At 32.5% G+C, this 15631-nt stretch overlaps 1 protein-coding gene across 1 annotated transcript in view; it reads right to left on the reverse strand.

Annotated features, from left to right (window-relative positions):
* LOC139526470 (uncharacterized) overlaps window positions 1-5220 on the reverse strand; it is a 7893-nt gene extending 2673 nt beyond the window's left edge. Inside the window, exons 1-3 of the mRNA XM_071321619.1 lie at window positions 5210-5220; window positions 4768-4894; window positions 3093-3275 (exon numbers count right to left, since the gene is read on the reverse strand). Coding sequence (XP_071177720.1) covers window positions 3093-3275; window positions 4768-4894; window positions 5210-5220 — 321 coding nt within the window. The remainder of the gene's footprint in view (window positions 1-3092; window positions 3276-4767; window positions 4895-5209) is intronic.
* Window positions 5221-15631: the final 10411 nt, after the last annotated feature.

A 15631-nucleotide genomic window follows, 5' to 3' on the forward strand; every position in this document is an offset into this window, starting at 1 on the left:
ATTCATACACTTAAACACAAGTTATTGTTTGAAAACTACAAAAATGCTTATTTCGGGCCCCCTTTTTGGCCCCTAATTCCTGAACTATTGGGACCATAACCCCCAAAATCAATCCTAACCTTCTTTTAGTGGTATTGAACCTTCTGGTAAAAATTTATAGAGATCCACTTCAGCTAAAGTTATTGTCAAGACACTATATGTGTCTTTAGACAACGACGCAGACGACATGATAGCATTATACGACATAAAAAAAATTTGCAGTCGTATAAAAACTGCAAAATTTCCCTAAACTACAAATTCAGGGGCAGCAACCCAACAATGGGTTATCCAATTTGTCTAAAATTTCAGGGCAGATCCTAACAATTAAACATCATGTCAGATCTGATCTAAATGTTTTGGTTACAGAGATATTTAAGCCAAAATCTAAATTTTACATTTATGTTCTATTTTAAGCCATGGCAGACATCTTGGTTGGCGAGCCTGATCAGCTGACACATATTCTAAACTAGATAACTTAATGATCATTATGTCCGAGTTTGGCTAAAATTTGACCATGTGGATTCAGAGGAGAAGATTTTTGCAAATGCTAACGACAACAAACATCAAGGATGAAAACCAACAATAGACGCCAAGTGATGAGAAAAGCTCACTTTACCTTTCCTGTCAGGTGAGCTAAAAAGAAGAAAGTTGGCCCTTTCCAATTTTTCTAATAAGGTAAATTAATTAACTTAATTAAGTGATTTTTGAATCAGTAATTTACCTGACTGTTTATAAATATGGGCGATAATTACTGAAATTACAGAAATCATTTAAATTCTGTGCTAAAACATTGTATAGAAATAAGACAACACTTTACGACTAACCATCCACCACCAATGGCACAAACCCAATGGAAGTGGTAAATGTTTGTACATACATATATATCTATAATACTAAAATAACGAGGTCCAGTTTATCAGCCGTCATGGGGTACAAACGACAAATTAAAGAATTCATTTTTATAGGTAGCTTATATAGGACAATGGTGTTGATTAATCAAAGAGCTGAATAGCTCTGAGGGGAAAGAGGGCCCTTGTTTCTTTTTCATTTTTTTAGGGTGGGGGTTGGGGTGGGGGTTGGGGGGGGGGGGTATCTTTTGATAGTCTTCATATAAAGAATGAAAAAAAGAACAGCTAGAACATGTGGAAGGTTGACACTATTGGAATCAGTTGTTGTTTAATGTAATTTCATTTCTTTAGTTTAGGATTCAATTTAGACCAATGGAAGAGATCTGCATCTTCTAAATCTAAACATTCAATTAAAGTTGATAGTTAATTATCTAAAATTCAACTAGTTGAATTCTGTCATTTAACAACAACTACAATTATTTTTGAAATCTTAATAGTGTACGACTGAACTGTAGGCTAGGGCCATTTTCCATTTTTTTCTTAAGAAAGTTAGGACTGAAAAATCTATTCAGTTTTAAATTTCCATTGATAAAGTTCCCAGTTATATCTCTCATCACAGGGATACAGGTACTAATAAAAATAACAATATGATTGATGTAAACTGTGTGAAGCTTGTTTCCAAATCCTACATTTTGAAATATTTGTAAAATTTCATGAATAAATAGGTTTAAACTACAAAATGCAACAATGATTATGTTGGTACACAAAATTTAGTTTTAATGAAAGACTACTTATCATACACTAAAATGTCACATTTTAAGTGTTTATTTTAGTGGATAATTAGATCATAAATTGAGGTGCTCCTGAATTGGAGGAAGATTCTCAAAACAGAGTTTTACAGAAAAAAATGGAAAAGATTGTTTCTCTCCCTGATCTCATGTAGCCCCTCGGACTTCCTGTTTACTTTGAAAGTTGTTGACCTACAAATTAAAGTATTGCATGTTGATGTTTAAATCATCTACAGCAAACATCATTATGTTTAAATTCAACAAATACTATTTTTTAGTAAGTGCACAATCTTTGAGAATGATTTAAATAACCAGTGAAGGATATCCCTGCTTATGCGTAGTGTGGCATTCAAACAATGACGTCACTATAAAATATAATGTAGGTTGGATATATTTAGAATATCTCGTCATACTGATTTTTCCGGATTGTAAAAGAAACGTAAATAGTGTAAAGGAGAGCTCGATATACGATAATTTCGAGAGAAACAGAAGGGAAATGTGTGAAAAAGTGTTTAAAAGTCAATTTATTCATTTGTGTCTCCCCATCTCATCATTCTTAGTAAGATTTGTTGGGGGGGTTTTCCACACTATAAAAACAAAATGAATGATGTAAGGAATTTTCGAAAGGGGGGGTGCTAACCCAGGGCACCCAGGGCAAAGGGGGGTGCAAAACATATGTCCCGATACAAATGCATTGATCGGCAAAAATAATGGGGGGGTGCGCACCCCCGGAACCCCCCCTGGATCCACCACTGTCACTCTGGTCAACCCCATTGGGGATTGACGGCTTGAAGCCGTCTTCCCCAAAAATTACACCACTCCAGACCCTTTTGTTTTCCACATAATTAATATTGCCAATAATTAACAAGTTCCAAGTCGAATCCGATATGGATACCAATAGTATATTCACCTGTTACCTATTACCTTATCTGTACATTCTGCATCTGACAGGCACACCATCAAACAATGTATTTAGGAATTTGCTATATACACAGATCATAATCACTGGTTTGACACTACTAAATTCAATCATTGTCACATTGTTCCCTATTGCAGTATTTCAATAAGTATGTCTTTCTAAGATGACAATACCAATACTAAAAATCTGGACTTAAAATAAGGCGTATAGGTACAGTTTTCAATTTGTAAGCCAGCATGACGTAAAACATTGAATCAAAGACTTTTAATAATAATAATTAATATTAATACCAATAAAATACCAATAAAGTTCCAGGTCGACGGGTTCAAACAGAAAGATTTTGAAAGCGAGAAAACTGTGCATCTTTTAATCCGCATGACTTTATCAGATGACAATACCAATACTAAAATAAGGCTAACGCATAGTTATATACTTTAATTCAGTCACGGACCTGCAATATCATGGGTGTGTTCTAGTATATATGATAAAATCAAATACCTCTGTTCTCATGCAAACAATCCCAAGACTACATGGAGCAAAGGCAGAGTTCCAGCATTCAGACATGAGTTCCACACCTATTTGACCAAGAACAGATTTGTTTAAATATTTCTGTATCCATGGAGTTTTAGAATCTTCAGAAGGATCATCATCATCTGTTTGGTTCAAAGTATCTTTTTTTACCTTAGAATTAAATATAAATCATAAAAGTCTGATTACTAAAGCAATGAAACCTGCCAGAGTCAAAAGAGAAAATCATCAACATTATCTTTTCTAAAATTTGTCACCAGCAACATGAGCAAAGGGGTTAATCAAATTTTCGTACAGCTCACTAGTCAAGAACTTATTGGTTTAATCAGTAGTATTAGAATAGCTGCTAGCTCAGCAAAAGACCTGCTAAATAAAAATATTTAATAAATGACACTAATAATTTTAATAAATTCAGTTTGCTGTCATGTTTATCTTTCTATAATAAACTTGGCCCGTTAGTTACAGTGGAAAATATTTTGTAAAAATTTACAAAAATTTACCAAATTAATGAAAATTGTTAAAAATTTACTATAAAGGGCAATTACTCCTTAAGGGATCAATTGACCATTTTAGTCATGTTGACTTATTTGTAGATCTTACTTCCGGAACATTATTGCTGTTAATCTCTATCTAAAATAGTATCAAAATAATAACAAAAAACAGCTAAATTTCTTTAAAAATTATCAATTGGGGGCAGCAACCAAACAAACAGTTGTCAAATTCATCTGAAAATTTCATGGCAAATAGATATTAACTTGATAAACAATCTAACCCTGTGACATATTTGCTCTAAATGCTTTGGTTTCAGAGTATATAAGCCAATATCTACATTTTATCCTTATGTTCTATTTATAGCCATGGCTGCCATCTTGGATGGTTGGCCGAGTCACCGGACACATTTTTTTAAACTAGATACGTATACCCTAATGATGATTGTGGCCAAGTTTGGTTAAATTTGGCACAGTAGTTTCAGAGGAGAAGATTTTTGTAAAAGTTAACGACGATGGACAACGATGAAGGACGACGGACACCAAGTGATGAGAAAAGTTAGGGCCAGGTGAGCTAAAAATGGATATTTAATTTCAGATATATTCAAAGTTCTGATGTAAACTGTTATATTCAATAGATTTCTTTTTTTCCCAATACATTGTATCTAATTCCAACTGTGTAAGTTTTATTTTCCAGATGAAGGAACAGAAACTCAAATTAATACATGTTATATCAGTAAACCATTTTTCAAAATAAAAATATTTTTAAAAGTAACAATACTTATCCTTCACCTAAAATCAATTGCTATTTCTCAATTTCTTTTACCATCTGTTTAAGTGTCATTCCAATTAAGAAAGACATACATAAGTTATCATCCCAAAACCATGTATTTCTGACACACAAGAGGAAGGAAAACCCATTGCCCTGACAACATTGAACAAGACAGACAACGCAATTACTCTACACTCAGGAATTTTTTCACAATTACAACATGTACAACTGTACACAAAAGAGGTCAGAAGGTCAATAAAGCTTTGACCTTGAGATTTTCTTTGCAACTTTGATTTACCACATGCATCAATTAATTACAGAAAATAGGGGTTTATTCCTCCTGAAAACATACTTCAGAATGATTTAAGATTTGATGCATACATACCTCAGCCAACATCACTAATAAATGAGGAGATTTTGCTCTGGTTTCATGTTGATAAAATCTTACATCAGGCACACATCCTACAACTTTATTTCTTATTTTCAAGCTGATTTTTCTATGGTCTCCAACTCTGTTGATTCATAAACCAATGAATTATTTCATAAACTGTTATCACAGAGATAAATTGTCTCACTTTTTTGTAATTTCAATAATGCAAATATTGAAATAAAAATAGCAACACTTTAACATGTAAGTTTTGCAAATATTCAAAGTCAATGAACCACGACTGAAAGTACATGGCTAAACAAACTCCATGGAAATGAGATGTGCCAATGCTAATACAAATGTATACCAAATACCATTGACTTATCATAAGTAGTTCCCTTTAAACAGACACACAAACTAATGTAAACTAAGAAAAATCTTCAAGTCAATAAACCATTACTGAGGGGGCATGGTCAAATAATCTTCATGGCTGAGAGCTATGCCATTGCTTTTTCAACTGCATACCAAATATCATTGACCTACCACTAGTGGTTATTCATAAACCAACCTTAAATCACAAACAACTACATGAAAACTAAGCAAAATTTTCCAAGACAATAGCCTGTGACTGAGGGTGGAGGGCCAACAAATCTCAATGGAAATGAGATATGCCAATGTTTATACAACTGCATACCAATTATCATTAACTTACCCCTAGTGGTTCCTCATAAACTTACCTAATCACAACATACCTATGTCTTGCTTTTTTTACACCATGTCAAGCGAGACAAAAAACTATAACCACATGCTACGCAGGGCGCAGCTTTATACAACTGCAGAGGTCGAACCCTGAACGGTTGGGGCTAGTATGGACACAACATTCAAGCTTGATACAGCTCTGAAATTAGACTGTGATTAAATAGTTGACACAGCATAGGTTTCTGACACAGAATGAATGAGTCTAATGAACTTAAAATTTATTTTTGCTTTTTAGCAATTCATTATGCCGTTGAATATTAATCCTCTCAAAAAAAAAAAAATATTTGAAGAAATTCAGATTTAATTTCTGAAATCTGAAATGAGAAAAATCGAACGCCCCCATTTTTTTCACCTCCCCTTTCCCCTATTCCAACAATGATCTCAATTCAAATTTCGAATGGAGTTTCCAACAATTACTACTCATCTAAATCTATCATTAATTATTATAATATAACAGGGTTCTCACTAGGAATTTTTCATGGTGAGTCCTGGGACTCATTGCTTTTAGAAATGGTGAGTCCCAATAGATTTTGATGAGTCCAGATCAGTCCAGGATGCATGTAATTTTTTGTGTCATAATATAATGAAATATGAAGAAATACAACATAAACAATGCATGTTGGATTAGCAGTTTTAATTATATCAATAAAAATTATGATCTCTTAATAGTTATAAATATATTCATGTAATAGACTTCTTTCTGGGTCTATCAATTCTTGATGTGGGCCACATTGAAAAAAAATGTTTGTTTGCCAAAGCCAGAGTTCCATAAAACAGATTGGGGCTTTTATTTTTTTTTTAAATATGAATGGATTATTTAATAATAAAACTCAGTAAAAGAATTTGCCTACAGATTTTTAGAAGAAAACATGTGGTCAAGGAATTCATTTAGTTTCTGGATTATACTGCTTTTAATAATTTAGTTTGGATTTATATTCATTCCATTAAAGGTACAGTCAAGCATTTGTATTTAAAAAAAAATAGTTTGCAAACAATTTTTACTATTCTATTTGACAAATGGGTCATGATCGTTCATTGGCTTGTTCAACCATGCAGACAATGTAAATTATAAATCTATCAGCTGTCAAAAATATTGATCTACACATCCTATCGATTTATTGACATCAACTTCCGGTTAAGTTTCTTGTCAAAACAATGGCTCAAAACAATGTTGAATCATAAATCTTCTAGGTAAAACGATGTTTCTGGGACTGAGGGGTAAAATCAGGACACGTCCCAGGGATTCACGGTTTTCTAAAATGATGCGACCAGCTCGATTTCCATGCATCATTTCATATTGGCAAATTTCCAATGAAGTTTATTAAACTTAAGTCCAAGAATTCAATTTTTGATGAAATCAAGTAATGTTCAATTTTGAACCCTTTAGACCTCACTGTGGACAAATTTGATAACCTGGCCCAATTATCATAAATCTAAATATATAGTTAGATTCAGCATTAATTATGAAGAACCCCATATATTCAATTTTTGTTGAAATCAAACAAAGTTTAATTTTGGACCCCGATTTGGACCAACTTGAAAACTGGGCCCAAAATAAAAAAACTAAGTACATGTTTAGATTCAGCATATCAAAGAACCCCAACAATTCAATTTTTGTTAAAATCAAACTAAGTTTAATTTTGGACCTTTTTGGCCCATGGACCCTTTGGACCTTAGTAATGTAGACCAATTTGAAAACCGGACCAAAAATTAAGAATCTAAATACACGGTTAGATTCAGCATATTAAAGAACCCCTATAGTTCAATTTTTGATGAAATCAGACAAAGTTCAATTTTGGCCCTTTTTGGACCCTAATTCCTAAACTGTCGGAACCCAAACTCCTTAAATCAATCCCAACTTTCCTTTTGTGGTCATAAACCTTGTATTAAAATTTCATAAATTTCTATTTACTTATACTAGAGTTATTGCGCGAAAACCAAGAAAACGCTTATTTCAGCCCTTTTTTAGCCCCTAATTCCTAAACTGTTGGTACCAAAACTCCCAAAATCAATTCGAACCTTCCTTTTGTGGTCATAAACCTTGTGTTTAAATTTCATAGACTTTTATTTATTTATACTAGAGTTATTGTGCTAAAACCAAGAAAAATGCTTTAAAGCCCTTTTTTGGGCTTTTTTGGGCCCTAATTCTTAAACTGTTGGGACCAAAATTTCCAAAATCAATGCCAAGCTTCCCTTTGTTGTCATTAACATTGTGTTTAAATTTCATAGATTTTTATTAACTTATACTAAAGTTATATTGCGAAAACCAAACGTTTTCGGACGACAACGCCAACGTCATCATGGTCATACCAATATACGACCGCAAAATTTTTTCGTTCATATAAAAAGTGCAAGAGCATGGCAAAAAGTTCATCCTCAATCATTTTGTCAATGTGGACCAATTTGATAACCAGGCCCAAATATTAAAAATCTAAATACATGGTTAGATTCAGCATATTTTGTTGAAATCAAATAAAGTTTAATTTTTGACCCTTTGGACCTTAATGTAGACCAATTTGAAAACCGGACAATACTGTGCAATTGAATATTTCTTGCAATTGTGCAAAACTGTGCAATTGAAAATTTCTTGCTATTGGGCAATATTGTGCAATTAGATATTTCTTGTTATTGAGCAATACTGTGCACTTTGAAGATTTCTTGCTATTGCATAATACGGTTAAATTTGGCATATCAAAGAACCCCAATAATTCATTCAAACAAAGTTAAATTTTGGACCCTTTTGGCCCCTAATTCGTTGGGACCAAACTCCCAAAATCAATCCAAACCTTCCTTTTGTGGTCTTAAACCTTGTGTTAAAATTTCATAGATTTCTATTAATTTATATTAAAGCTATTGTGCAAAAACATGAAAAATGCTTATTTGGGACCTGTTTTGGCCCATAATTCCTAAACTGTTGGGACTAAAACTCCCAAAATCAATCCCAACCTTCCTTTTGTGGTCATAGACCTTATGTTAAATTTCATAGATTTCTATTTAGTTTTACTAAAGTTAGAGTGCGAAAACCAAATGTCATTGATGACGACGATAACGTGATACCAATATACGACCAAAAAAATTTCAATTTTTGCAGTCGTATAAAAAACAATCTGCAGTATAATATATTGCATTATTGCTTCATATTGCATTATTATCTGAATTCATTAAGACCATGAAGACTGTAACAAGCTCATAATGCTCATGGAAGTCCAACACAAGAGTTTCAAAAGTAAATCCTGTGTTACAATGTAAAACATTTATCCAAACTATCAAAAGTCTAAAATAAACAGTTTACAGAGGATGGGGTAGATAATATATAGGTTCGTTTCGTGTGTATTTTAGTCCAAACACCATCTAATTAACCCTCTATTTGACCTCAGATGACCATATAAGCGATGTAAACATAAATAAAGATATGAATAGATTAAACAAACATGTGCAATTGGATTTTTATAGTTCTGTTTGATTTTACTATATAGATTAACAAGAGGCTCTCAAGAGCCTGAATCGCTCACCTTAATTCTTTTGTTTAAATCTCTCATCAATGATTATTTTGGCTTTTCAATTTATTTAAATGTTTTTTGGATCGTCCTATTTTCTTCAAAAGCCAAAAAAAATAATCATTTTCTCCTATGTTTTATTTTAGCCATAGGAGCTATGTTTCTTGACATACAAGGAAATAAAATATAAAATTTATACTAGATACTCTGAAACTCATTTAGCCTAAGTTTGGCTGAAATTGATACAGCAGTTTCAAAGGAGAAGATTTTTATGCCCCACCTACGATAGTAGAGGGGCATTATGTTTTCTGGTCTGTGGCTCCGTTCGTTCGTTCGTTCGTTCGTTCGTTCGTTCGTCCGTCCGTTCGTTCGTCCCGCTTCAGGTTAAAGTTTTTGGTCAAGGTAGTTTTTGATGAAATTGAAGTCCAATCAACTTGAAACTTAGTACACATGTTCCCTATAGTATAATCTTTCTAATTTTAATGCCAAATTAGATATTTACCCAATTTCAAAGTCCATAAAACATGGAAAATGATAGTGCGAGTGGGGCATCCGTGTACTTTGGACACATTCTTGTTTAAAGTAAGTCAACATGATGAACAAATTGTGAAAAAAGTCTTTAAAGGACAATAACTCCTTAAGGGGTCAATTGACAATTTTGGTCAAATTGACTTAATTGAAGATCTTACTTTGCTGAACATTATTGCTGTTTACAGTTTATTTCTATCTATAATTATATTCAAGATAATAAACAAAAACAGCAAAATTTCCTTAAAATTACCAATTCAGGGGCAGTAACCCAACAACAGGTTGTCTGATTCATCTGAAAATTTCAGGGCAGATAGATCTTGACCTGATAAACAATATTATCCCATGTCAGATTTGCTCTAAATGCTTTGGTTTTTGAGTTATAAGCCAAAAACTGCATTTGACCCCTATGTTCTATTTTTAGCAATGGCGACCATGTTTGTTGATAGATCACAACTTTGGATACAATTTACAAACTAGATACCCTAAGGAACATTCAGTTAAAGTTTGGAAGTATTTGGCCCAGTAGTTTCAGAGGAGAAGATTATTGTAAAAGATTACTAAGATTTACGAAAAATGGTTAAAAATTGACTATAAAGGGCAATAACTCCTAAAGGGGTCAACTGACCATTTCCGTCATGTTGACTTATTTGTAAATCTTACTTTGTTAAACATTATTCCTGTTTACAGTTTATCTCTATCTATAACCAGGTGCTCCGCAGGGTGCAGCTTTATACGACCGCAGAGGTCGAACCCTGAACAGTTGGGGCAAGTATGGACAAAACATTCTAGCGTGATACAGCTCTGAATTTGGATTGTGATCAAATTTTTGACATTACATGTTTTTTTTTTACACAAAACAAATGTCAAGATTTTACAAATTTTACAATTAAAGATTTCTTCTTCAAACTTTTTAAATCTAAAATTAAATAGTTGACACAGCATAGGTTTCTGACACAGAATGAATGTGGTCTAATGAACTTAAAAGTTTGTTTTTGCCTTTTAGCAATTCACTATGCTGTTGAATATTAATCCTCTCAAAACATTTTAGATAAGATAAGGAAATAAGATGTAAAAAAACTGCTTGTTATCACTGAATGGTAAAGATTAGTTTAATTTATCAGTTGGTAGTAAAAAGTGAATATACATTGTATATTGTATATAACAAAGATTTAATTTGATTCTGGACAAAGAAAGATAACTCCAATTAAAAAAAAATCTTGCTATTGCACAATATTTTGCAATTAGATATTTCTTGCTTACTATTCTGGACAAAGAAAGATAACTCTAATTAAAAAAAAATTTGCTATTTCACAATATTGTGCAATTAGATATTTCTTGCCATTGCGCAATACTGTGCAATTGAAAAGACTTGCTATTGAACAATACTTAATATAATAATTTTAGATCCTGATTTGGACCAACTTGAAAACTGGGCCCATAATAAAAAATCTAAGTACATTTTTGGATTCAGCATATCAAAGAACCCCAAGATTTCAATTTTTATTAAAATCAGACTAAGTTTAATTTTGGACCCTTTGGACTTTAGTGTAGACCAATTTGAAAACAGGACCAAAAATGAAGAATCTACATACACAGTTAGATTTGGTATATCAAAGAACCCCATTTATTCAATTTTTGATGAAATCAAACAAAGTTTAATTTTGGACCCCGATTTGGACCAACTTGAAAACTGGGCCAATAATCAAGAATCTAAGTACATTTTTAGATTCAGCATATCAAAGAACCTAACTGATTCATTTTTTGTCAAAATCAAACTAAGTTTAATTTTGGACCCTTTGGACCTTAATGTAGACCAATTTGAAAACGGGACCAAAAGTTAAGAATCTACATACACAGTCATGACAGTTAGATTCGGCATATCAAAGAACCCCAATTATTCAATTTTGATGAAATCAAACAAAGTTTAATTTTGGACCCTTTGGGCCCCTTATTCTGTTGGGACCAAAACTCCCAAAATCAATACCAACCTTCCTTTTATGGTCATAAACCTTGTGTTTAAATTTCATAGATTTCTATTTACTTATACTAACGTTATGGTGCGAAAACCAAGAAAAATGCTTATTTGGGTCCCTTTTTGGCCCCTAATTCCTAAACTGTTGGGACCTAAACTCCCAAAATCAATACCAACCTTCCTTTTGTAGTCATTAACATTGTGTTTAAATTTCATTGATTTCTATTTACTTAAACTAAAGTTATTGTGCGAAAACCAAGAATAATGCTTATTTGGGCCCTTTTTTGGCCCCTAATTCCTAAACTGTTGAAAACAAAACTCCAAAAATCAATCCCAACCGTTCTTTTGTGGTCATAAACCTTGTGTCAAAATTTCATAGATTTCTATTAACTTAAACTAAAGTTATAGTGTGAATACCAAGAAAATGCTTATTTGGGCCCTTTTTGGCCCCTAATTCCTAAAATGTTGGGACCAAAACTCCCAAAATCAATACCAACCTTCCTTTTGTGGTCATAAACCTTGTGTTAAAATTTCATAGATTTCCATTCACTTTTACTAAAGTTAGAGTGCGAAAACTAAAAGTATTCGGACGACGCCGACGACGCAGACGACGGTCGTATAATAATATTCAAGATAATAACCAAAAACAGCAAAATTTCCTTAAAATTACCAATTCAGGGGCAGCAACCCAACAACAGGTTGTCTGATTCATCTGAAAATTTCAGGGCAGATAGATCTTGACCTGATAAACAATATTACCCCATGTCAGATTTGCTCTAAATGCTTTGGTTTTTGAGTTATAAGCCAAAAACTGCATTTGACCCCTATGTTCTATTTTTAGCAATGGCGACCATGTTTGTTGATAGATCATAACTTCGGATACAATTTACAAACGAGATACCCTAAGGAACATTCAATTAAAGTTTGGGTGTATTTGGCCCAGTAGTTTCAGAGGAGAAGATTTTTGTAAAAGATTACTAAGATTTACGAAAAATGGTTAAAAATTGACTATAAAGGGCAATAACTCCTAAAGGGGTCAATTGACCATTTCCGTCATGTTGACTTATTTGTAAATCTTACTTTGCTGAACATTATTCCTGTTTACAGTTTATCTCTATCTATAATAATATTCAAGATAATAACCAACCAGATGCTCCGCAGGGCGTAGCTTTATACGACCGCATAGGTTGAACCCTGAATGGTTGGGGCAAGTATGGACACAACATTCAAGCTGGATTCAGCTCTAAATTTGGATTGTGATTAAATAGTTGACACATCATAGGTTTCTGACACAGAATGAATGTGTTCTAATGAACTTAAAATTTTTGTTTTCTCTTAGAGCAATTTTAATCCTCTCAAAAAAATGTTTGTAGAAATTTTCTTTTTTATTTATGAAATTTCAAATGAGAAAAATTGAACCCAATTTTTTTAATCACATCCCCCTTTCCCTTATTCCAAAACTAATCTCAATTAAAATTTCTAATGGAGTTTGCAACAATAACTACTCATTTAAATACATCATAAAATATTAAGATGTAAAAAAACTGCTTGTTATCACTGAATGGTAAAGATTATTTTAATTTATCAGTTGGTAGTAAAAAGTGAATATACATTGTATATTGTATATAACAAAGATTTAAGTTGATTCTGGACAAAGAAAGATAACTCCAATTAAAAAAAAAATTGCTATTTCACAATATTGTGCAAATTAGATATTTCTTGCCATTGCGCAATACTGTGCAATTGAAAAGACTTGCTATTGCACAATACTTAATATAATAATTTTAGATCCTGATTTGGACCAACTTGAAAACTGGGCCCATAATAAAAAATCTAAGTACATTTTTGGATTCAGCATATCAAAGAACCCCAAGATTTCAATTTTTGTTAAAATCAGACTAAGTTTAATTTTGGACCCTTTGGACTTTAGTGTAGACCAATTTGAAAACAGGACCAAAAATGAAGAATCTACATACACAGTTAGATTTGGTATATCAAAGAACCCCATTTATTCAATTTTTGATGAAATCAAACAAAGTTTAATTTTGGACCTTGATTTGGACCAACTTGAAAACTGGGCCAATAATCAAGAATCTAAGTACATTTTTAGATTCAGCATATCAAAGAACCTAACTGATTCATTTTTTGTCAAAATCAAACTAAGTTTAATTTTGGACCATTTGGACCTTAATGTAGACCAATTTGAAAACGGGACCAAAAGTTAAGAATCTACATACACATTCATGACAGTTAGATTCGGCATATCAAAGAACCCCAATTATTCAATTTTGATGAAATCAAACAAAGTTTAATTTTGGACCCTTTGGGACCCTTATTCTGTTAGGACCAAAACTCCCAAAATCAATACCAACCTTCCTTTTATGGTCATAAACCTTGTATTTAAATTTCATAGATTTCTATTTACTTATACTAACGTTATGGTGCGAAAACCAAGAAATATGCTTATTTGGGTCCCTTTTTGGCCCCTAATTCCTAAACTGTTGGGACCTAAACTCCCAAAATCAATACCAACCTTCCTTTTGTAGTCATTAACATTGTGTTTAAATTTCATTGATTTCTATTTACTTAAACTAAAGTTATTGTGCGAAAACCAAGAATAATGCTTATTTGGGCCCTTTTTTGGCCCCTAATTCCTCAACTGTTGAAACCAAAACTCCCAAAATCAATTCCAACCGTTCTTTTGTGGTCATAAACCTTGTGTCAAAATTTCATAGATTTCTATTAACTTAAACTAAAGTTATAGTGCGAAAACCAAGAAAATGCTTATTTGGGCCCTTTTTGGTCCCTAATTCCTAAAATGTTGGGACCAAAACTCCCAAAATCAATACCAACCTTCCTTTTGTGGTCATAAACCTTGTGTTAAAATTTCATAGATTTCCATTCACTTTTACTAAAGTTAGAGTGCGAAAACTAAAAGTATTCGGACGACGACAACGACGACGACGCCAACGTGATAGCAATATACGACGAAAAATTTTTCAAATTTTGCGGTCGTATAAATACAGCAAAATTTCCTTAAAATTACCAATTCAGGGGCAGCAACCCAACAACGGGTTGTCTGATTCATCTGAAAATTTCAGGGCAGATAGATCTTGACCTGATTAACAATATTACCCATGTCAGATTTGCTCTAAATGCTTTGGTTTTTGAGTTATAAGCCAAAAACTGCATTTGACCCCTATGTTCTATTTTTAGCAATGGCGACAATGTTTGTTGATAGATCAAAACTTCGGATACAATTTATAAATTAGATACCCTAAGGAACATTCAGTTAAAGTTTGAAAGTATTTGGCCCAGTAGTTTCAGAGGAGAAGATTCTTGAAATAGTTTACGACGACAGACGTCGAACGACAGACGACGACGGACGCCAAGTGATGGCATAAGCTCACTTGTCCCTTCAGGACAGGTGAGCTAAAAATAGATGTTTCTCATTGTTTTAACCCTGTAAGAATGATTTGATGTGCAGCGCATTAGTAATCAAATGATTTACCGTAGTTTCACTTTCATTGTTGACACTCTTTTTTTTTTAAATAACCAGTACACGTACAATGCATGGGTTGTCAATCTCTAGCTTGGGGTTAAATTGAAGTTCACATGAATACGGATTTAAAGATGTCGATTCATTCACTTGCAAGTGAATAACTAATTATCAATGTTTCTTAGAGTAATTTGACAAAATTGAACCTTTTTGGCTGCAAAAAGCGTATTGTTATTTCACTTTCATTATTGATTGAACAGAAAAAAAATCAAACTTTAGATTTTTTATATATCTCGTAGCTAGTGCCCCTTTAAATTTTTTTTTATCTAATAACATGAAAAGAGGAGCATGTAAATAAAAAACACACAATTTTATTTATCTGATATGTCTATATGTACAATATGCATGTTAAACATGTTAACATGATGATGATATCTAGATTATCTTATTCATGTTATTTGCTCACTTTTATTTTTATAAACTTCTAACTAAACTATTGACTACATGTACATGTCTATCTAATTTGCTGAGCAAATAAAATGAATAAGAAGATCCAAACAAACTTTTAGAATTTATTTCAACTTACTCTGGATTAAGAAAAAATATTTGTGTAAACTTCATAAA

Source organism: Mytilus edulis, chromosome 6 (assembly GCF_963676685.1).
Source record: "Mytilus edulis chromosome 6, xbMytEdul2.2, whole genome shotgun sequence".
NCBI classification, from domain to species: domain Eukaryota; kingdom Metazoa; phylum Mollusca; class Bivalvia; order Mytilida; family Mytilidae; genus Mytilus; species Mytilus edulis.